General features: G+C 40.2%; 1 protein-coding gene across 1 annotated transcript; it reads right to left on the reverse strand.

Annotated features, from left to right (window-relative positions):
* Positions 1-8,136: 8,136 nt before the first annotated feature.
* On the reverse strand, positions 8,137-14,781 carry LOC134219188 (uncharacterized). The gene is made up of 8 exons (XM_062697890.1): positions 14,740-14,781; positions 14,542-14,666; positions 10,539-10,818; positions 10,235-10,483; positions 9,544-9,964; positions 9,214-9,374; positions 8,555-8,866; positions 8,137-8,492 (listed from the first exon to the last, which is right to left on the reverse strand). Exons 2-8 carry the CDS (start codon positions 14,625-14,627, stop codon positions 8,157-8,159), a joined length of 1,845 nt encoding a protein of 614 aa, XP_062553874.1. The 5' UTR covers positions 14,628-14,666; positions 14,740-14,781; the 3' UTR covers positions 8,137-8,156.
* Between the last annotated feature and the right edge of the window lie 9,853 nt (positions 14,782-24,634).

The following is a 24,634-nucleotide window of genomic DNA, read 5'->3' on the forward strand; positions in this document are numbered from 1 at the left end:
TGTTCACAGGAGGGAAGTCAGTTTGAGAAAACAATTCGTCAGTTGGCTTGGATATAAATATAGCTGCTGATGGGGTATTATTTTTAACGAGTGTCCTTGCATTGTTCGTTATGTTCTTTATTGTTTGATTCATCAACAAACAACTTAGGTTCTAATGATGCTTATCCTAATTAATACTAATAAAAGTAATTAAAATAAAATCATCGTTAATTATGAAACATGGTAGAATAAGCCCTTGTAAAATTACGACGAATCGTCTGTCTGGATAGATTAAAATCAAAACATGTGGCAACCTCGTTGAATGCCCGCTGTAGACCCACCATCGCTCCACGTTGTCCGTAATTCGTTCTTCGAAAAGGTATCCTCAGCATTCCGTTATTTCGCAGTGCCCTAGGTCGAACGTTCAAGTTTACTGATTCGAGAATTTCAGGGCAGTCGATTCTGCCTTGGAGCGTATCAGCAACGACCATGGCCCGTGCAATGTGCCTCCGCAATTGTAGGCTTTCAAGATTAATCAATTGACAACGGTTGCTATAACTTGGTAACCGGAATGGGTTTCGCCATGGAAGCAACCGAAGAGCAAAACGAATGAAGCGGCGTTGAACAGATTCAATTCTTACTGATCCGTTCTGGTAATTAGGATGCCATACAGCGGAACAATATTCCAGCGTAGATCGAACCAGCGAACAGTACAGTGATTTCAAGCAATAAACATCGGTGAAACCCTTGGCGACGCGAAAAATGGATCCTAATGTTCTAGAAGCCTTCTCGATCACGTAAGAGACATGATGCTTGAATGTTAGCTGCGTATCTAGAATAACACCAAGATCCTTTATACAGTTCACACGTTGCATCACAATTCCATTGAGCTCATAGTTGTAAATTATTGGCTGATGTACACGAGTGAAAGAGATCACGGAACATTTGCTAGGATTGACAACCATCCGGTTCAATGTGCACCAAGCCGCAAATGAATTAATATCTTGTTGTAGGTCCATTGCGTCAGAGATAGACCGAATGAGTGCATAGAGCTTCATATCATCCGCATACGACAGTCGCGGTCCTCGAAGCACATTGTTTACATCGTTGAAATACAAGAGGAATATCAAAGGGCCAAGATGGCTTCCCTGAGGAATGCCTGAGGTTGCCAAAAATTCAGTGGACTGAGAATTGCCTACCGTAACAGACAGTCTCCGTCCGGTGAGATATGAATGGAACCAGCGCAAAAGATAACCAGCAATGCCAAATCTTTCCAATTTCGCAACCGTGATAGCGTGGTTAATTTTATCGAAAGCTGCAGATAGGTCCGTATATACAACGTCCGTTTGTGCTTCTGCACAAAGCTGTCGGTAATGCTCGAAGTTAGGCACAAAAGATTAGTGGTCGTAGATCTGCCTGAGATGAACCCATGTTGATCGGCACTCAGATGTTGCTTACAGTGAGATATGAGTGGTTCTGTTATAACTAGCTCGAATAATTTGGATGCAGCGCACAAGGATGAGATGCCGCGATAATTGTTGACATCTTTTCGATCACCCTTCTTGTACACGGGAAACATTGTAGCGGTTTTTCACACGGACGGAAAAAGTCCACTGGATAGCGATTTGTTGAAAATCAATTGATACGGATCATTTCTGCATCTACGAAAAACGTGGCCCAAGTGATCCCGACTGCAGGAACGTTGTTAGCAGCCTCAGCGATTGTGACATCAGAGATGACTTCGTTACAATAGGTGCTCACAAACTTGTCGGCAAATAGCTGACAGATGGATTGGGGTGTAGAGGCCACTTCCTCGTCCAGAGTCATTGTTGTAGGGAGCCCAGCTTGTTTCCTTTGTTCATTTATGTACTTCCAGAACGTTTTAGGCCAGGTCCTTAAGTTTTGCTGTATATTTTGCTGATATTGAGAAAAACAGAGTCGGCTAACAATCTTGTACGCAGAGTTTAATTTTTTGTAGTGCTCACGCAACGATAAGGAACCGTGTTTGGAATAGCGCTTGAGAGCAGGTCTTTTAGCAGTTTTCATTCTACGAAGCTGACGGGTCTGCAAGGACAACTATAAGGAGCGACGATTTTCTTAGGAACATGTCTTTCAATCACGTGTCCAATAATATGCGATAAAGTCAATGCCGCATTCTCTGCATCACAACCGCCAAGAATGTCAACCCAGTCCAATGTAGCAAAGAACTCAGCAATGCTATGATGATCGGCGTTATGGAAATTGTAGATTATGGGCTCGATCGATGCAACAACATTGGCTCGCGTGTTGTTCAGCTTGAGTATCAACGAAGGATGATGGTTAACTACTTTAACTAACGGTGATGGAGCATGCAAAATTAGCGGAGCAGCGTCCTGAGCGCTAACAAAACACAGATCCAGGCTGCGATTATTTTCGTTGGTAACGTGATTGATTTGACGTAACGTGGCTGTGCTGTAGTAATCGAGGAGTTTGAGGCGTGACTGTGTAATGAAGATCGTTCCATATCTATGTGAAGGAACCCGTTGCAGGAGGAACTCCACGTAATTCCTGGCAGATTGAAATCGCCGATAATGATGATTTCGTCCGAAGCATTAGTCATTTCTATCACTGACAAGACTGATTGTGTGTGAGCTTCGATCAGTGTATCATCGCGAACACGATCAGGAGATATGTATAGTGCACACAGGAACACCGAACGATGGGAAAGCTGGAGGCACACCCATACTTGCTCGACACATCCCCATAAGTCGTTGTAAATAACTCTTGCTTTCCGTTTTTTATTCACTGCGATTAGGACGCCTCCTCCAGTTGAGTTGAATTGTATTCCCCGATGGGCCGCTTCATCACACTGCATGCAATGTTTAGGCTGATCTAATTCATCCTCAGTACCCGAACTCCGTAAGATATTTCTGGAAAATAGTGCTTCCACATTTCATCCCTGATCGAAATCACTTCACCAAATTTCAGCATGTAATCAGCTATTCGCGAAGTCGAAGCAAATTCTGCTCTTTCCTCCTAAGGGAAATCCCATTGCTATCTGTCAGAGTTTGAGTGAAACATGGCCGCCATCTCCTCCTCTCTGTCGCTCTACTGTAAAAACCCATAAAGAACTGTCATTGTTTGTGTGAAGAATTTTGCCTCGACTTCGCGAATTGTGGAATGATGTACTGATGGAGATAGATCATGCACCCGAATAGTTACCGCCCCGCAGTCGACATAGGCAGTGTAATATATGTAATGTCCATCCGATATCCCCTCGTTTTATTTGACAGTCGGTTTTGAGCGTACCATGGAAAAACATGTATCCAAAAAACATAGGGAAATAAAAACCCAATTCACCAAGTGGAGATACTGCCTTTGTCGCATTTAGCCAAGACACCAACCTTATATGGCGCTTGCTTAGTTCTATTTAGTTCGATTCCATTTTCTTAATAACTTTGAAACGAAACGACATAGTTCGATTCCATTTTCTCAATAACTTTGGAACGCAATGGTCGATCGTTATCAAATTTAATAGTTATCAACAAGGCTTTGTCTCCTGTCGAATGCAACTTGTTGCGAGAAAATCGGTTAAAAATTACTTTATGAAAAATTGGCTAATGTTTTTCGGTTTTCGTGTACACACACACATACACACGGACAGACAGACATTTGTTCAGTTCGACGAGCTGAGTTGATTGGTATATAACATCATGGGTCTCCGAGACTTCTATAAAAAGTTCGATTTTGGAGTGAAATGATGGCCTTTCGGTACAACTTTGTTGTACGAGAAAGGCAAAACCCTTAAAATAATGTAAATCCGTGTCGTATACGTCGTTTACATTGGCGACGAGTAGTTTTTCATAACACGTGTGTTTGGGTACCGTAATCCGGGGGAACATTGATCTTACGGTCGCCCCATAAGTGCTTACGTAATATGTGTACGGCGCCTGAGCTGTTTTACCTTTGGTGGGCATGAACGGCTGGCCGTTTGATCTGCTGGTTCAAAATGTCCGTCCAAGCTAAAACAACCTAATATAATCAGGGTTCGTATCGCTCACTCAATCTCAGGAGCACAAGATACTCAATCACGAAAAATTTCGGGGAGAAATCGCTTTTCGGGAAAGAAAAACTGCCCGGAGAGTGATAACCATTTTTCGCTCACTTCGATTGCCGCCAAACGTTGGTTTGCTCTTTTTCTTTCATATTCGAGTCTTTTCGTGGCACCATCAATGCAAATGGTAGTAGCTTATGTGAAACAAATAACTTAATGCGTTCATATAGATAGCATGGTTATGTGGCTTGAGTAAGCGCATCCCTACGGCTATTATTGTTACTATTCTGGGTTCGAATCCCGGCGCGGCCATACAATTTTGTAATTGTTCTGCGATAATTCTCGCGAAAAGTGAGTGAGTGGGTAAAAGTGATGAAACGAAAAAGGTTTTTCATCTAATAGGCAAGATTTTCGTTTATCATCCAAGGCTAAATGTAGAGAAAGATTGATGGGTGAAAGATGATCCTCAACATTAACAACGAAAAAAGATTCTCCCTTGGCCCGAGAAACGCTTGCTTTGGTCTCATTGAAACGAAAAGTTGAAACCCTGAATATAATGGATCAACAAGGTAACTCATTTTGCACTCACCGCATCAAAACAACGGCGCCACTGTATACGCATATTTCTATTCGTGTGTGTTTGACAGAACATGTCTACGGTGGCACGATCTGCTAATTTCCAGGGCTGTGAATTTCGCGGATTTGTCGCGGATTTACCTCTCCAGCGGTGAAAATCGCGGTTCCGTCAAACATCGTCGCGAAAATCGCGGATTTATAACTACACTATCGCGAAAATCGCGAAAATAATTTTAGGATTAATTCAACATCCAAACACATGGCATTTGAATAACCTTTCAATAGTCATATGGATGTTGGTTTAAGTGAACACATAGAAAGTCTGTCGAATTGTTAGATCGATCATATTGCATTTATGGATTACCGAAATGCCGAGTACTATTTATTGTATTACTTAGAACTTTTGTGCCGCTAATTGCGGAATTACAATTATGATTATTTGCGCTGCATAGAGAGTCGACGATAAACTCGGATCAAACGCAGTAATATTCACACCTGCAACTGCCGGGACGGAACTGATAGATGATCGAAGCAGCTTTCATTTAGGTGTTTTTAAATTTATAATATTAGGTTCAACACCAATGAGGAAAGGAATTAGAAAGATTAGGCAATTTAAATTAAGAGGAAGGTCGGACCAGAAGGGCCACCTTGTGAGTCAACCAAGGGCTTCGCCAGTTATTTTGAGTTAAATTACCACATTAAAATAATTGTTAGGATAAAATTTGGTAGAGAAAAAAAAACAAAAAACACTAATAAAACAGACAAAAATTGCGATGATAGGGTCCCGATGGTTCCGGCTTCTCCCTAAGGACTGGAATCCTGGGGTTCCTACCGCTTCGTATGGCTCCTTTTCTAAGGGTGGTGGAAATATAGTTCATCTGCATCCTCTAGTGTCTCGCAGTAATTTTTTTTTTGCGCCCTGTTCTCCAGTGCTATATTAACTTGCTACTGAAGAATTGAGGTCTAGTTTGGGAATGCCACATTTTGACCATCCTGCCAAACAGAAAATTCCTGTAGATTGTTCGTGAGAAAGGATCAGATCACCTTTCAATGGTTGAGGCTGCATAGAAATCCAAATATCGGCTTTCAATGATTGGGGCATTCTGAAATCCAAATATCGTCGGTTGAACGATAGAGTTTTTTTTTCAATTGCCAGACCATCAGTTGCGTCCAGTTTTGTACCATGCTCAATAACTCCCACTATTGCAGGTATCTCATTCAAACCATTCAGTATTCGTCCTTTGTTTTATTATGCATTCCAAAAACTTTTTGGTAGGCTAGTTTTTGTTCCATTACCTGTGCTACAAAATTTCTCGCTGTTACTAGGGTAAATCACTACTTGGGCCTATGGACCCGGTTCCCGGCTCACTGCACAGAATACTAATGATTTATACTGTTTGGAACCCGTAGGTTTATGATTGATATTTTTTTTAAAGTCTCCCATTTATTTTTCACAATACTCAATATTTTTCAATTACTTGTTTTACTCCTAATTGATCCAATTGTAGAAAATAAAAATGTAGATTTCAAAATCTCGCTCTCCGATGCCACACCACTGAGCCGGAGTGATTCTTTCCACTTTTACAAAACGGTATCATCAAATAAACACCTACCTGAAAATCGTTCTAGTGCTCGTTACAATCATTGCTTCAAGCTTTTAATCACCACACCATAATGCTTAACACACGCACTTCAATCTAATCACTAGAACGTATCACTAGAACTTAAACATAAACATAATTTTCTCGATTTCAAAAGGTGAAAAAAATATTGTTTTTAAGTATTGTACGTGGATTTCCCTATTGGACCCGACCGTTCGAAATAGTCGCTCCTTGAACGGTCGTTGAAATCGCCGTTTTTACCTTCACACTCGTCTTCATAGTAAAATCTGTCAAAACTGACAAGTCTGCCACGTGGTTTTTGCTGTTTCCCTCGGACTTCTCTTTCTTTTTCCGATGTTTTGACATCTGTTTTGATAGACAAGGAGCAAAAAACAAGGTAATCAGGACAAGGTACCAGACATTTATTGAGTTTGGCAAACATTGCAGGAAAAGGGGTCGTTTGAAATAGGCAAGTGAACCGACCTTCGAATCCATTGGTCAAGTAAATCCACAATATTTGGAAAAAAATTGGATGAGTAAATATATCTTCTCAACCAAATAAAAATGATTATGAATGATACCATCTGGCATCTTGTTGTCGTGGAACGTGCATATTTTTGTTTACGTCCCATTTTCTACCGTCCCGAGAGAGAATGAGAGAAAAATGTTGAGAGAATGAGTGAAATTTTGCTTAGGCCGGGAACTGGTTTTATGATATGCCGGAATGGAAATCGCTATGACTGAAATGAGTGCTGCACCTCGTTAATTTAAATAAAATAAAAGCTTTTTTGAACGATATTTAGCACGAATAGCTATTTTTTAAGCAGAAGTGAACCCCAATGCAGTATTATACAGCCCACAAAATTCAGGAAAAGTTGCTTCCTGTCATAAATATCAATTGAATAATGCAGTCGTACGCATGTTAGGCATGTTAGGTAAGAAACCCTATATCCATTTTGAGTTCGTTCGGGATTCCTTAGTTGCAACAAACTGTCTGACTGAACTTGAGCCTTGAGCATAGCGTACACCCAACCGGCGGTTGTTAGATTTTCTAACAATTCTGTATAAGAATCTACCAACACCTGTATTAGAAGTGGACATATGCGAAATTGTTAGATTCTTATACAAAAAATGTAAGAAAAGCTTACAATATTGTTAGATTCTTATACAATATTTGTATAAGAATCTAGCAATTTCGCATATGCCCAATTCTTATACAGGTTTTGGTAGATTCTTATATAGAATTGTTAGAAAATCTAACAACCGCCGGTTGGGTGTAGCGTACTAAAAAGTATAATTCAAATATAACCCTTGATCTAACTGGTATTTAACTATGACAACAGACTGCCATCTGCACAACCAACTTATAAAGAAATGAAATGATACAACATCGATTCAAATGGGGGTTTCCCGGCAACATTAAAAATTAAATTCCTTTCGGGCATAGTTCAACGCTGCACATATATTTTCTGTGGCTTATAATATGGTTTTCTGTGGCTCATAATAATAGCGTTAACTATACAGTTTTAGATATTACATAAATACGCGAATGTTCTTTCATTTTGTTTTCTACCGACGAATTTGCCAATAGATTAAAGGGTAAAAAATTAAAAAAATTTCAATTTGCTAGTCGCGGATTTCGCGGATTGGAATTCGACTAGTTTGTAACAGCCCTGCATTTCATAGCGGCAGCTTTTGCTTATTGATTGGTCCATTGTGCTTTCCATCTAGCGTAATGTAACTAAAGTGTGCTCGATACATTTTTCTAAAGCAGCGCTGATAAATATTTCGGTACAAAACGATGTAGAACCGCTAAATCATTGATTTACTTGTGATGATCCAACATTTCATCCTATGCTAACATTACTACCTCCCGTTGCCCTATTATATGCTATTTTGTGATATCCTCTAGGAATTTCGAAGTGCTTGTTTATAGTCAAAAACAAATATTTTAATACCTTTCTTTACTATAGACGATTAAAATCAGTAATTAAAGCAGTAGCGAATGTATTACTTCGCTCGCCTACAAATTTCAATTCGTACAAATAGCCTTGAATAAATCGTAGAACATTTTCGCACGCGTGAGCGTACTCCATATGCAACACGGTGTACAACTTCAATAGAAAATCTACTGCTCGATCAATAGTTCCACAAGGAAAAATCATTTCTTCCAGCACAACATAATTCTCCCGCACACCACTGAGCAACGTACCGACGCTAACGATGAATGGTGTATTCCGCTCTTCATTCTCCAAAGCTTTCCTTTTACGCATCTCAATGCATTCTTCGATCATATAGTTTGCCTAGAATGAATTTAAGCATAGGTTATCGTTCGGCATGTCTGGGCTTAGCACGAAGAACATACTGGAAGGAGAGTGATGAAGCTATCGCGAGCTTCTGCGAATGCAAATTTTCGTTTTTTCTTTACCCTCTTACCAGTGAAGCCCTGTCGTAACATGTAAGGCAACGAATAAAATGCAAGGAAAGATACTCTATCCGTTGACTCGGTGGAGGATTCGCTGAAAGCCGAAACAATGGCTTGTGATAATGCTTTATCGTCTTCAATGACTGCCTTGTATCCGATGTAAACCGATTTGAAACGATCGACGAAGTGTGGCACGCGATTGTAGAAGATTTCTTCTTCAATCGATAATATCCGGGAAAAATCATAGGTTATCTGCAATATACAATCTGTATTTGAACTGCATTCGCTGGGAGACGAAAGAATATTAAAACCACAGACATAACACATATTGAACATTCTCTCATCAAATTCATCGTCGTCAAAACACTAACGACATCTGTTGTTTTTACTAAGTTGGGCAAAGCACGGTACAGATGGCGGTAGTGCGCAGACGTCAAACTCGAGCGAATTCGATGCGCGCGCCACGAGTGAGTGATTGGCCAATGAATGATTATTTAAATTGACCAGTAAATCAGAGAACGATGAAAATTTAACGATGTCTGTTTGTCTGTGTTAAAACTACATATGTATATGTTTGATGTTAGTCTTCGAAACGTTACCAAGTCATGCATCCTTGAGAAATTCGTGAACGGTTGCAGTTCGTTGATTTGTAGTACGCCCATAACGATTTCATATCGCCGCAACGGGTAGCATGTTTTCCAGGCCTCGATAACGTCGTCAGTTTCAGCAATGTCTATGTTCCAGAGTTTAGTTTTCGCAACTGTAGAACAACACAATACTTACGTTACATTTCTAATATACTTCTTTGTGATAAATGTAAAAGTGCTTTAATTTTTGAACTACCGCACTTATTTAAGTTATAAATGCAGCTTGGAAGAGCAGTACGGCACTTTTCATTATCACGGCATTCTTGAAGCTATAAAACTTACCTAAACACTCATTTTGCTCAATACTGTTAAGTGATTCCCAGGATTCTTTGGCTTGCTGGATCAACATAGTCGAATGCTGCACTCGCTTTGCTTCTTTCTGCTTCCGATACTCTTTGTTGGTTTGCATCATGTATCTGTATCGTCCATATAATAAACCCGTACTGCATGTCGAATCGGCTGTGGGAGGTGAGAACCAAATAGTAGGTTCTTCATCGGGTAGCTCATTCATTATTAGGGCAACCATTTCTTGGAATTCATGAGCCCCTATGTGTCCCTGTCCAGCTCGAAAGTAATAATCTACCAGTGCCTTTTTAATATAGTTCCTGGATTCCGCGGAATAGATTCGTTTCCCATTCTCTACCTTGTATTGATCCAGAAATTTGAGACCCATTTCTGAGCCCTGGAGAATCTCCACCAGAGTCTAGAAAACATATGGTTGAAATGTGTTACTAAGAGTTTTTAATCGATTTCTCTTCGTCGATGTTTTCTTTATATTATTGTACCAAATTGCGCTAGTTTGTCGATGATGTAATGGGTTGGTGTGATAAAGGATGATTGCATCTTGCACCAGAATCAATAAACAAGGTTGTAGCTTTTGAAACAGTTGAGTTATGAACAAAATATAAAATCGATTAAGAGAAATCGATCTGTTCTGGAAGTCGGTTTATGAGGGCTATTATACGTTACTTACTTTCTGACCTTTGAGATGTTGTGCATAATCTTTGGCTTGTTCTAAACTTTTCAACTTTGTAGCCACTGGTTGCATCGTGATTGTAGAGACATTAGAATTTTCGGTTGTATCTCGCTCTGGATGGTTATGCTTTGATTGCTTAGCTGGAGTACCATCGATTACAACTGATGTCTGCGATCTCTTATTATGTGACACTGCGTTTATCAGCTCGTTTCGATGATTATCTGCGACAAACGCTCTATGATAACTCTTAAAAATTGGAATATTTATTTATATTTATCTCCAGATATTTTTTTATTTTTACCTTTTGCTTTAGTTTGTGGCGCAAAATTAGACGATAGCGCATTGGAAAGTCCTTACATAAGTCTACAACATCTACATCGATCATGTATTCCAACACGTTTACGTCAATCAAATTTTGGACAAATCTTCCATAGAGTGCGTCTAAACCCCACTCCTTCAGTAGTAAGGATAACCCTTCGAAATTGTAGTCCTCTTTAGGTGCCACTGTCGTGTTCGTGTTTTGAGTGCTGTTAGTGTGATAGGCGTATCCATATGAATTAGGTCCTAATTCAATACTTTTACTGCAAAATAAAAGCGGATATCAATAACAAGTTATGGTATTTATAGAATCATAGGGGCGTAACTGCATTGATCGATTTCTCTGTATCGATGTTTTCTTCTTATCAATGCAGCGAATTTCAACAGTTTACTTTAGATTTTATGGTTCGGAGCGATGAAGGATAGTTGCAGCTTGTACCTACCAGAAGTAACAATCATGGTTGCAATTGTTCAGTTGAGTTATTAACGAAAGAAAAAATCTATGAAATAATATCGATCAATACAGTTACGCCCATTTATGAGCATAAGCGTAAGATATATGCTAAAAGGGGCGTACACTAATTACGTAAACACTTATGGAGGGAGGAGGGGAAAGTAAAATCTTTCAAAAAGGTCTCTCATATTTCAGTCTTCTTGCCCTCAGATACATTCAATCTATTCTACAAGCAATCTATGTACTTGAAACAGTGACCCATTCTCACCCCAATTTCACCCATTGTCGCCCCCGACGACGGTATGTAATATATGTAAAATCAGATAAAATATTTAGCTAGTCAAATTCAATCTGCTTTAGGTGGCTTTAGTCTCGCTTGAAGGCAAAACATGTTTTTTAAATGATAGTTCAGCCCACATCTAAAATATGTAGGTTTAAAGGAACTCAGAAGTTAGTTCCACGTTGACGTTTATCAGGTTGCTCAACTGCTCCACATTTTAAGAATTAAAATAGATTTTAATTTCTACGTAAAATTATGCTTCCGGAGCTGCTGATTTCTTTAGCTAGTAGCTATCTATCTCATTCTGGAACTGCTGCCTCGTGGCTTAGTGTTCATCGGTTTAGTTGGAAAGTAGGGACAGTAAGGGCAATATGAGCCACCCTCAATTTGAGCTTATTGACAAGTTTTATCATGTCAAAGTTATATAATTTTCAAGAGAATGCTCCACGTATGCCTCAACGTGGAAACCACATTAAAAATCAATTCGAACACGAAAATACACTTGAGAATGTGAATTTTCGCTGCATTAGGGTCTCGTCGACATTTCTTACCAACACGAACCCACGGTTCGTGGTTGCAAACAATCTCATTTGATTTTGCCGTGACAGGTGCTCGTGGTTGCAAACAAACTGAGTAAAAGTGTGAGTGAAATGTACGTGTGCGTACACGCTCGCAGAAAGCCTAATAGACACAATTATTATAAGATTTGAAGTTTATGAATAAGGTTTTGACACAAAACTGATTTAAATATACAGGCCAAAACTACATCACAATAATTAATAATAAGATCTATTATAATTGAATATTGTGCACACATGTTTGTTCTGATACAAAAGTAAATTAATCATACAACTTTTTTTTTCTAAAACCACTCTCTATGGGGCAATATAGACATATCTACACAGAGCAAGATATTAATCCCTAATATGCGAACAAGTTCATATTTCAGTTGCCGAATACAAGAATATTATCATCTATGTTAAATTCATTATGTACTAGTTGACCCGGCAGACGTTCTAGACCAACATTTGAAAAGGGCGTAACAGCCAAAATCTATTCCTTCTGATTCTTTGTCCACTTATATAGCTTTATATGTAGACGAAGAATCAGAAGGAATAAATTTTGGCTGTTACGCCCTTTTCAAATGTTGGTCTAGCGTTGTCCTGCATAGTGGGCGAGAATGCGCGTTGTGAACTGCCCGTGCGAAAATCCCATAAGAACTTTAGTTTTAGTTTTTCACGATTTACTCAACCTTATACATTAAAATTCAATACATTTTCAAAAGTGCATTCCAACAATTTCCAAACGAATTTTTTATCATATATCGATGTAATATGAAAGGGTGGTGGCTGGCCCCATGATTACTTCCGGTCTTTTACTATACTTAGTATAGTAATAGTCAAGCATTCGTTGTACATATGACTAATATGGGGGGTAAGCGTGATGAAATGTTGTAGAATTTAAAAAGAAAACGAATGTTAAGACCAAGTACCACTGGATGACTCCAAACGGGCCAGTATAATATGGGGTAGTCAGGGTTTAACTAAATTAGCTAATAGTATAACTTATTTTGCCACGCAACAATTTCAGTATAGATAATTTGTTTCTACGAATCAAATTTCTAAAAGTTAGGTTTTCAGCATTACTTAGCGCAAGAGAGGGTTTAAACTCTGCGTTACATTGCATTTTTTCCCCGATTCGGTGCATTATTATGAGTGATCAGCACTCATGGAACACATTGTTTAACGCGGATGTCAGCCGGGATCGCTCAGAGTGTAAGATTTAGTGTAATTATTTTTGTTTTTTAGGCATCAAATGTTAGGAGCATGTTTTCAGCGTCACACAGCCCAGGAAAGGGTGTAGGCTCTGCGTTGTAATGGTATATATATATAGAGTGGGCCGTCCTTGATTGGGGTCCTGTGGGTCGCATGTAGTGGCTGTGCTCGGGGCGGATGTGTGTTGAGGGCGGTTTCGGGGCAGTTAGGATTGAGTTTTAATATAGGATGTAGGATTGAACAAGTTATAAACTTCAGGGTTCATATTGTGAGGACTATTGACAGCCAAAGCGTTGAGGATTATCTTTTGGTTGGGAACTAAATTAATTTATCCGATTTGGAATCCTAGATTGAATAGTAGGTATATATGGACAATAATAGAAACTATATACAGTTATCGTTTTATTTTATTAAGTATTGAGGATATGTTTTTAGTTAGGTTAAATAGCAGATATGCATGTGTGATAACCATTAATAAGGCAGAATTATAAGAACTGTATTTTTGTCTTTGTAGTAAGATTAATTACTTACTAATGTTTTGCGGGCTGGCGAGTGAAAGCGGCCCAATTTTTTTTATCTACCTCTTTCCAGACGACCAATGATGAAGAAGACTTCAAGACTTCAAGAAAATCACATAGTTCCGGTATCAGCAGTGGTATTCATAACTAATACTACCTACAACCATCGTCAATACAGGAAGTCTGTGTTCACAACGAGATTACTTCAAGGACAATCCTAACATCCTCTGTGAATTGCAGATAAGTATTGCGTTTATATTTTAATTGCACTGAGCTCGTTCTAATCTGATCGGTGAATGAATTTACTTGCCACATATTTAGATGCATCGTGAATAATCAATATCATTAGTAAATTTAAATATTCCCGTAGATTAGAAAAGCAAGTGCATAAATTACTATTTTATGGCAACATATCACAGCGAAACGGGACCCTTCGGAGCCTTAAGTAAGATCTCGGTCCGGTTGCATCTAAGGAGATCTTAGTGCAGTGCACACCGGACGTGTTGCCCAGTAGACGTATCGCTCAGTGGTATTTAAATACAATGCAGATAGGCTATGGTCAGAGGGTGCGTTGATATTACAAGATTACAAGATATATCGATGTAATATGAAAGGTAACACACCCTAGTATAAGACAACTACATTTGAATGATGATTTTCCAAGCTTTTCGGAACGATTTCCTTAGGTAGCCCATATTGCCCCGATCAACCCTAAAAGCAAACGCGATGGATATCGTTATCCTGATAGCATTTAGGTCAACAAAATTGTTACAAACTAGGACGGTATATACCAAACTATTGAAACATCGTATCAAATCGATAAGTGGAAGATATTTGGCTGGTTGGTTGGTGACAAGCAGCTGTTGACCGAAAAGTATAAGGACAAGTTTTATGTATTTACTAAGCACTGGCATTACCAAAAACATTAACACATAGACCAGACACATTGCTTTACTTACCATGGATGATGTGGTTCTGAGTTATCAACTAGCTCATATCCATCTATTATGACGGATGATGGTTGATTCTTGAATTCGAATTCCATTGCAAATGCAGACTCAAATTGAATTATTTGAGAACAATCCTAGAATAATTCAAAATTGGTTAAACAGTAAATTTCGGCTTTACTCAGATTGTGATTATAATCATACCTATACCTTAATGAGATTGAAGATGTTATTATAAATATTTTTTTTGTTTATTTTTGTTTATAAATATTGTTACCTATACACGGAGAACCTCGAAAACTCATTAAAGGGTAAATTTTCACTCACTTTGAAGAAAAAGTGAATCTACTCATTAAGAGCACCTCCACGGGAGTCCTCATCGCTATTCTTATTATAGCGCTCCCTCCCGAGTGCTATTTTTGGACAGCGCCCCATCTTCCGGCTGGTGGTTTCTGTTTTAGGTATAGCGACTTTGTAAACATATTGAGTTCTCACCGGGCGTTGCTAAAAGTAGTCATCATCTTCTTCAATGGCTCTAACTGGAACTTGGCTAGCTGCTCAACTTAGTATTCGTCATTGCACGAGTATGTATTTTGTGTGACAACTATGCCCAAGGAGCCCACTCGAAGACATCCTTGACCGAATCTGGAATAGAACTCGCCATCTCCGGAGGGCAATTCTGGGCTTCTGCTCGCAAGGCTATACATAGCTGGAGACCCGCCTTAGTAGGGTAAATGATGTATCTTGGACAAGCGCAGGACATTCATTAGAAAATATATCGAGATTGAATAGTATAAAACAATTGAAAACCACTAGGTTCATCCAAATACAATTGTGTCTCCATTGCCCAATTTTTGAGTAAATTACGTTTACTAGGTGTAAACTGTGATATACTGCGAAATGAAATATTTTCTTTTTGGACATCAAATATATAATTTCGACATGGAAAATGCATATATTTTGGACAGAGTCATTTTCTCCTTATTTAAAAATGGCCACCTACAGATCTCAATGGTATGACTTACCTACACGTATCCACATTCATTTAAATGCATTTATTTGCTTAACTGACATAGATTAAACCAGAAATTAACATTGTTTCGCAATCTTATCGATATCATTGAAAACAGCCTGAAAGTTGGCAATTAATGGTTCATCCATGTACTGTACATGGGGTGACCAATAAATGTTTGATGCATAAAAACAAAACTTCATTTTGGTCACTCATTTTTCATCCGTCTCAAGTTCATGTTAAACGATTGGAATATGTTAGTATCTCAATTACAATCAAACTTTGGCCGCATGACCTCAAGATTGCCGTTTAAGGCTCAAGACTCCATCACAATGTTTTGAAAATTAATGACTGTATCGCTTATTTGTAATAGTGAGGCAATTGGTACGGAAAAGTGCAGCAGCGATAAATAAATTTTGTTTACAACTGGGGTGGGTGGAAATGGGATGTAAAAAATATGCCAGCTGATGCATAATGTTGCCAGACTTGACGAAATGTTTATTTTATATCATAACAGATGTTCGCGGTGTATCAAATATATGGGTTTTTACCGAGTAAAACTTTTTAATACACCACTTGGAATGTAACTGAAGCTTACATAACATGTTTAAATATTTATTTTTCGTTTATTTGTTCAATCCGACAAACAGCAATGATTTTTTCCAATAAATAAATCTGGCAACGGTGAAGAGATGATTATTTTCTTGTGTATGCACACCTTTGTTTGCTTGTAGGCGTGGACGTGGCTGGCGTATACGTTGTATTGTTCGGATTGAATGAAGTTGCATCGCGTAGATTTTGTTCTCACCATTTCACTTATTGCGCTAGTGAATTGGAGTCTTCCGCATTTTATTGCATTTACAATACGGTCGTCAAATTTGTCTCTCACTTCGATTTTTGGAAAGCAGTTTTCGACAGTTTTTGGACGTGAAGTGAATTTATCGGTAGTCAAGATTGAATAAAAAGGTGAAACTCAGTTAGTGAATATGTTTTAGGAGTGATTAAATCAAGGAAACAGTGGGAAAAGATCAAGTGAAAAATCAAGTTGCGTGTGTATGTGTTAGCTCCGAACGTTCGGAGTTAGTATGCGTTCGATAAAAATGCGAATGTCGGTCTAGGAAAAAAGCAGTTTTCAGCGTTTTTCCAGCAATTCCTCAGTAATTGTTAGATTGGATAAGTGAAAAATTAAAATGAAAAGGTAATGAATATGCAATGATTGAGGTAAGTCGGCAAATAGCCCCAAAATATTGAATTAAGTTCAAAACTTTATTAGTATTAGTGTGGATTCGAATAAAATCATCGTCATCATCGGATTGATTACGGTTTATAGAGCCTTAAACCAATTTAAACGTGTTTCAGGTGCATGTTACGAAGAGTCCTATAATGCATGTTCTCCTGCATACTGGTGTCCAGCAGGCACTTTGGTAGAAAGCTTTACATTTTAGATAATTTTAAAGATAAATAATAGTTGATTCGTGAATTCTCATCAGGAGCCGCTAGAGTTGAGGTAAAAGTATGCAATGATCATACTTTCGATAAAAATTTTCCTACACATTATCTACAATTGGTCGAAGAAGCTCAGGCTTGTCCAAAATATGTACATGTCCAAAATATATCATTTACCCTAGTTACATTTAGATCAAACTTTTTTACTTGTCATAAGACGAGTTTGTACAATTCCATTGAATTCCACCATTCAATTGTATCTTGACAGATACGTATTTCGACCTCAACAGTAAGGCCGTCTTCAGTGTCTCGTACTTGACTCGACTTAGTACGAGACACTGAAGACGGCCTTACTGTTGAGGTCGAAATACGTATCTGTCAAGATACAATTAAGTGGTGGAATTCAATGGAATTGTACAAACTCGTCTTATGAAGTGAAGACATTCCACTAAAAAGCTCAAAATAATTTTCTCAGCAAAACTTTTTTAATTTTTTCCACCGTTTTTCCTTCTGGATTTCCTTCCTCCTGGAAATTTCCTTCAAGGATTTATACTTGCAATTCCGAAGAAATTCCTCCTGAAATTCCCGCCAGTTTTCCAACAGAAATCTCTTGACAAACCTAACTGTCAAATCGTATGTATTTTTCCTTCGTTGACATTTAGATCCCCTATCCTCGCCAGCAAAAGATGTTCCGGACAGCGACAATGTTTATCTTGTAACTAAAATATCTTTTCAAAATCCTGCAGGATGGTGCTGGGAATTTGGTTTCATCAGTACCCGCTAAGCTGCGGTGGACGACGGAGGTCCTTCGTAGCTTAGTAGGGAAAGCACCTGTCATGCGAACTGGGGTCGTGGGATCAAAGCCCACCGAAGGGGCGGTTACCCTCCAATACCTTTTCCGAACTAAATCTATCACATGTTGTACATATGCATAATCAAGTTTCAGACATATGCTACGTTTAGACAAGGCAAGTGAATTGAGCAAGTCGCTTGAATCGAACGCGAACTGAACGTGTAAACACCTTAATTCAATTCACTTGAACGAAAAGAAAGTTGAACATGTTCAACTTTTGGCAAGTCAATTGAATTCAACTGAGTTGTTCAATTTACTTGCCCTGTCAAAACGTAGCAATAGTAATTAATTTCCACACCGGGTGGCTTAATACCCGGCATATAGGCAATTAACTTTGAATGTACTCTTTTTAACGTTTATACAGCACGAAACTGAAAAGTGTAAGTAAAACAACCTATATGGGGTATGCGAAGAAGCACATCCATAATTTTCTTTGTTATTTGCATATGTCAAAGTGACGGCGATGACAGAGCAGCAGCCATTGAATCAGGAGATCAGGAGTTCGAATCTAGGAAGCAACAAAATTGGTATTTCAGTTTTCACAAAAAAAAATATATACTCCGAAATTTACTCTCCTCTCAAATAATATTTAATCAAATTGAATTCAGTGGCTGTATAAAACTTATTTAACAGATTCAAAAAATCTGAATAAGCGCCATTGAAGCGAATTATATTACTGAATGGTTTAGTAAAGATTGAGAAAAAAATGTGTAACATGCTGTAAAGTAGTTATTCAGGCACGTCAAAAACAGCTGAATAGATTCGCCAAATTTGCTGGTGAAAGAATATTCAGCTTGAAGCCGTATAGACGTCTGCGAAATGGTGAGTTGACGTCTGGGAAGGAGCGACCTACACAGCTCTGGTCCTCACAAGTTCAAATCTCACGCTTCCACGGGTCTTCCGATGACAATCGACCGCCAGCTAAGGGTTTTGTACTTAGCTGGTAGTGCAGCCTGGGCACTGTTATCCTTCTGACATCAGCTAGAGTGAGGGAGTGCGACCAAGAGGACCATCGTCCCTAACACCTAATCCCAAGGCGTTAAGCGACCCGTGTCGAGGGGATGCATGGCCAGGGAGGTGAAATGATGAGCTAGGCCTTTAACGGAGCCTGTGGGGTCCATGGCTTGTGAGGGCGATGAACCGCAAACGAAATGGGCTTTCGGCCTTCGAGGTGGCGACGGAACAGCTGGACGCCATCATCGGCTTTGCGTCATCGAAGCATAATATCAGTAAGGACCTCAAGGGGAGCTTTCTGAAACTTCGAAAGTCGATGTTGGACGCCAAGCTGGAGAGGGCGGTCGGGACGGCCAAGTGCAAAGCTATGAAATCCGTGGAGTCGACGTCTACCCAGACTGATGCCGAAGGATTCGCGGACTCGGACAAGGTCGAATCGATCGAGGGCGTGCCAGCAAAGACGGTGGTGCCAAAGTCTACCCAGACTGCCGAATGAGGGTAGCAAGAAGTCTAGGGTAGGCGCCAATCGCTCCAGGGGCGATGCTATAGTAATCAAGACGGACGAGGCTAAGTACTCGGACGTCTTGAAGGCGATGAGGAGTGACGTCAAGCTCGTTGAACTCGGCGCCGACGTACGTCGAATAAGACGTTCCCGGACGGGCGAGATGATCCTCGAGCTGAAGCTGGGCTTCTCGCAAAAGGGCGCCGCCTAGAAGAAGTTGGCGGAGGAAGTCCTTGGCGAGACGGTCAAGGTGAGGGCACTCACGACGGAGGTGAATCTAAGGGTTAAAGACCTGGACGAGATCACCGAAGTCGAAGAGCTTGTCACGGCACAGATGCTGTAAGGACACGCAGCTAACCTCGAGGGTGCGTTGTGCACTGGCCCCCCTTTGCAGCATTACTTTCTGGTTGTACCGAAGAGACGATGGTCTTGGCGGCAATGGAAACGGTTTAGCGGGTCGGGGATGTAGTCCTGCCTCCCTCGTTTGCTTTTGGAGGTGGTCCCTAACCCCGCACTTCCTGGACAACCCAGGATGTCTGTTGAGCAGATTCCCACTCCATTGCTTACGAAGAAAAAAAAAAGAAAAGCAGGCGAGTTGAAATGACATTTACATTGACATTACATGTTAGTTGGGAAGATAGCGTCTTCACCGATCTCTTATTGTAGTATTTCTAGTGACAACCCGAACCCTGAAGTCAATACCAAATTTTCATAACGACTTATCTGCTTTAGTAAACAAAGATTCAAACGTCGATTTGACAAGTCTGGAAGCATTCCCACGTAAACCAACACCATCAATGCTACCTGTTGGTGGTGTTGGTTTGCGAGGGAGTGCTATCAGATTCGTCAAATCGACTTTTCAATCTTTGTTTACAAAAGCAGATAAGTCGTTTTCAAAATTTGGTATAGAATTAGCCTGCGATGGGTCCGTGCACGACCGTGCCTTCCGGACGGAGAAGTTGATCCTGAACAGGCTGTCGCCGTACGTGGAGGAGGTAGGAGGATTATCGAGTGAGCATTTCGGCTTTCGGAGAGGAGTAGGAGAGTAGACCACTCTTGGTGCCATGAAATCGGTGGTTCACACTGCAAAGGTCGCCATCGAATGCAAGTGGCGCGGTATACGTTATTGCGCAGTAGTTATTGTGTTCAGTTATCGAGTGTTATACTCGATGTGCGGAATGCATTCAACAGTGCGTGCTGGATGGAGATCGCGAACTCGTTGCTTCGGCTGGGAGTACCAGCAGGGCTTTGGGCTGTACAAGATTCTGGGAAGCTACTTTCAGAATCGAGTATTAATCTTCGAGACAGACGATCCCCAAGTAACCAAAAGTTCATTTAAGAGTACGTTTTGCGCTTAAGCAGCTCAGTGAAGCTGATTAAGCCAAAAACGTACTCAGGAACTTTTGGTTACTTGGGGAAGGCTTGGCTAGCGCCCCCATCACGGCAGGTGTCCCACAGGGATCAATTTTGGATCCATTGCTGTGGAACGTGATGTACGATGGCGTGCTGAGGTTAAAGCTCCCACCAGGAGTTAAGTCAGTGGGATTCGCCGATGACGTAACCATGACCGTGCACGGAGAATTTATCGAGGAAGTGACTGCAGCCTATTCGATCAGTCTAGTGGAGGAACGGTTGCGCAGCAAGAAGCTCCAGCTCGCGCATCATAAAATGGAGATGATAATCGTTAACAACCGGAAATCGGTTCAAGAGGCGACAATTAGAGTCGGCGGCTGCGACATCACCTCCAAGAGATCTCTGAAACAATTGGGGGCTCGATGATAAGTTGAGCTTTAAAAGTCACGTCGACTACGCCTGCAAGCGCGCGTCGACGGCGATAGCGGTATTATCGAGGATGATGGCGAACAGCTCTAGGGTGTGCTCCAGCAAGCGCAGGATGCGAAGGTCCAGCCTGGGGATCGGCGTTGAGCGTAAACTGCAACGTGCGAAAGCTGGAGAGTACTCATAGGCTAATGTGCCTGAGAGTCATCAGCGCATATCGCACCGTATCTCGCGAAGGGGAACTTCTCGTTGAAGGCCCTTGAAGTCGACAACAAAACACTGAAGCAGTTTTCAAGTAGAAAACGAAATACGTATCTGATGATACATAAATGAATATAGCGGAGGTAAATGGAAATTTGCAGTATTTTAACCTTTATTTAAGTGTTTTGCCATTCGCGTACACTATTCGCGAAGTCGAAGCAAATTCTGCTCTTCCCTCCTATGGGAAATCCCATTGGTATCTGTCAGAGTTTGAGTGAAACATGGCCGCCATCTCCTCTTCTCTGTTGCTCTACTGTAAAAACCCATAAAGAACTGTCATTGTTTGTGTGAAGAATTTTGCTTCGACTTCGCGAATAGTATAAGTAGTAGTTATAAGTAGACGTAAAGGCTATCCAGTTTTCCGCGAGCGATAATGGCCGCCAAGAGATATTTTAGTTACCAGATCAAGACTGTCGCTGTCGTCGCTGTCCGGAACATCTTTTGCTGGCGAAGATAGGGGAGCTAAAAGTCAAAGAAGGAAAATCCATACGATTTGACAGCTTGATACACAACATGTTCCGGACAGCAGAACAAAGGGAACCGAAACGACAATCTTTATCTAGTAACTAAAATATCTTTTTGGCCGCCAGCTTGCCTGCGGGTCAGTCTCTGATTTGACGTTTGTGGAGGTCAACTGGGCCCTCCTTAGCCGTGCGGTAAGACGCGCAGCTACAAAGCAAGACCATGCTGAGGGTGGCTGGGTTCGATTCCCGGTGCCGGTCTAGGCAATTTTCGGATTGGAAATTGTCTCGACTTCCCTGGGCATCAAAGTATCATCGTGTTAGCCTCATGATATACGAATGCAAAAATGGTAACGTGGCTTAGAAACCTCGCAGTTAATAACTGTGGAAGTGCTTAATGAACACTAAGCTGCGAGGCGGCTCTGTCCCAGTGTGGGGATGTAATGCCAATAAGAAGAAGAAGGAGGTCAACCGCATCCACCGCTCCGAGCATTCTGACCAATGTTACTTATAAGAAGATGCTGATTTAGTGAACTCAAGCCTTTCTTATATACCACATGGATTAAAATGCTCGGATGGTGGGTGCAATTGACCCCCAGAAACGTCAAATCAGAGACAAACCCGCAGGCAAGCGCTCGCGGAAAACTGGATAGGATCACTCCAAAACCGAACTTTTGATAGAAGGCTAGGAGACCCATAGTGTTATATACCAATCGACTCAGCTCGACGAATTGAGGTGATGTCAGTATGTGTGTATGTATATATGCATTTTTTTAACTTTGAATGTGTTTTTTTTAATTCTAGGATTAAGTTCAACACAGTATGTATGTATGAATGTATGTGTGTGCGTGTACAAAAAACCCAGATTAATCCACCTAGCGGTGATGGCGCCTTTCTCGCGCAAAAAGGTAATAAGGTAGCCTTTACGCTTACACCTCGATGATGTACAAGAAAGGCAAAACAGTTACACCGTCTAATGTTATGATAGAAAATTTACACTAGTAGACGACAGATGGCGCTGCCAAAAGTTTCCCGAATTTTCTATGTTCGAATTTTGACTTTCGGACAATTTCATAGTACTATGAAACTCAACGAAGAGCATACTTACGCCTAAATGCGTGCAACACGAGCATCTTTATAGTACGATGAAACTCTTAATGGAAGCAAGCCACGGATAAACTTTAAAAATATTCATAGATGCAAGGCATTTTTCATAACACATTATTGTTCTATGTGACTATGTCTCATCACTATTTTATTATTATCTATTTTTTGCAATTTGCAATTAATATGAAATTCAATAGTGATCAACAGCGTTTTAGTCTCTGTCGGATGCAACTTGTTGCAAGAAAATCGGTTAAGAGTTTCTATGTGAAAATTTGGCTAATGTTTTTTATGGCATTTTGTGCACACACACACGCACACACATACACACACACACGCACACACGGACAGACAGACATTTGTTCAGCTCATCGAACTGAGTCGAATGGTATATAATACTATGGGTCTCCGGGACTTCAATCAAAAGTTCGAATTTGGAGTGAAATGATAGCCTTTCGGTACAACTTAGTTGTACGAGAAAGGCAAAAACATTGTCTTTTCCTCCATTCTTCCCAGTGGTCCCCCCCTTGGAATTTTTTATATAAGTGAATTGGTGGAAATAACTGAGTCTATCTCCCTGAAGTCCAATTATGTGTGGATAAACAACAGTCGAAGTACATGTGAGATTGGACAAATCAAGCATCCGAAAGATATTCAGTTTGCAAAAAAAAGAGCTAACCGCGGTGGAGGTTGGTACTCGGATTCTGATGGCCTTTCCGCAAACGTGACCTTTCAGTGGTCTTGTTGTGTAGGGGTTATCACGCATATCTAAAGAGTTGAGGGCTCGAGTCGCTCCAAGACACGTGGATTCTTTTTCGCAAATTTCATATTAATTTGTCCATTTCGAAAAAAGTGCTGTGCTCTCTTATGTGCTTTTCTTGCTACTCTTATGTGTTTGCTTGTTTTATAATACACAAGAAAGGCACCATCACCACTAGGTAGATTATTCTGGGTTTTTTAATCTACAGATTAAGTTCATCACCGTCTTATGCTAGATGTAAGTGTTCAGTCTGTGCGACCTCTGATCGAAGACGGTGATTCTGTCTTTTTTTTTCTTCTATGTAACACGTTCGTAGTGAAAATCAGACTAATTTAGAAAACAAAATTATCAAGAAAGTGTTACGATTAAATCAACGAAGAAAATATTTATATTCATTGACACTCGGGTGTGACAGGTGAATAAACTTTCACTCCTGTTTGTTGATATGGTTCTTCATTTCATGTTTTACTCATTCATTTTATTTATTTATTTCTAAGTTTTATTCATTCAACGCATCGATTTGAATGGCCATGTATCTAGGTTTGTGAATTGAAATATTTGTGGTTTTATCACTGCTTTTATTCTTCTTCTTCTTCTTATTGGCATTACATCCCCACACTGGGACAGAGCCGCCTCGCAGCTTAGTGTTCATTAAGCACTTCCACAGTTATTACCTGCGAGGTTTCTAAGCCAGGTTACCATTTTTGCATTCGTATATCATGAGGCTAGCACGATTATACTTTTATGCCCAGGGAAGTCGAGACAATTTCCAATCCGAAAATTGCCTAGACCGGCACCGGGAATCGTACCCAGCCACCCTCAGCATGGTCTTGCTTTGTAGACGCGCATCTTACCGCACGGCTAAGGAGGGCCCCACTGCTTTTATTACTGCGGCTAATAATCATATGTTTTGTTATGTTTGAATTACGAAATTTTTAACCTCGAGCATATTTCACAAATAAGAAAAATACAA

Source organism: Armigeres subalbatus, chromosome 3, assembly GCF_024139115.2.
Source record: "Armigeres subalbatus isolate Guangzhou_Male chromosome 3, GZ_Asu_2, whole genome shotgun sequence".
NCBI classification, from domain to species: domain Eukaryota; kingdom Metazoa; phylum Arthropoda; class Insecta; order Diptera; family Culicidae; genus Armigeres; species Armigeres subalbatus.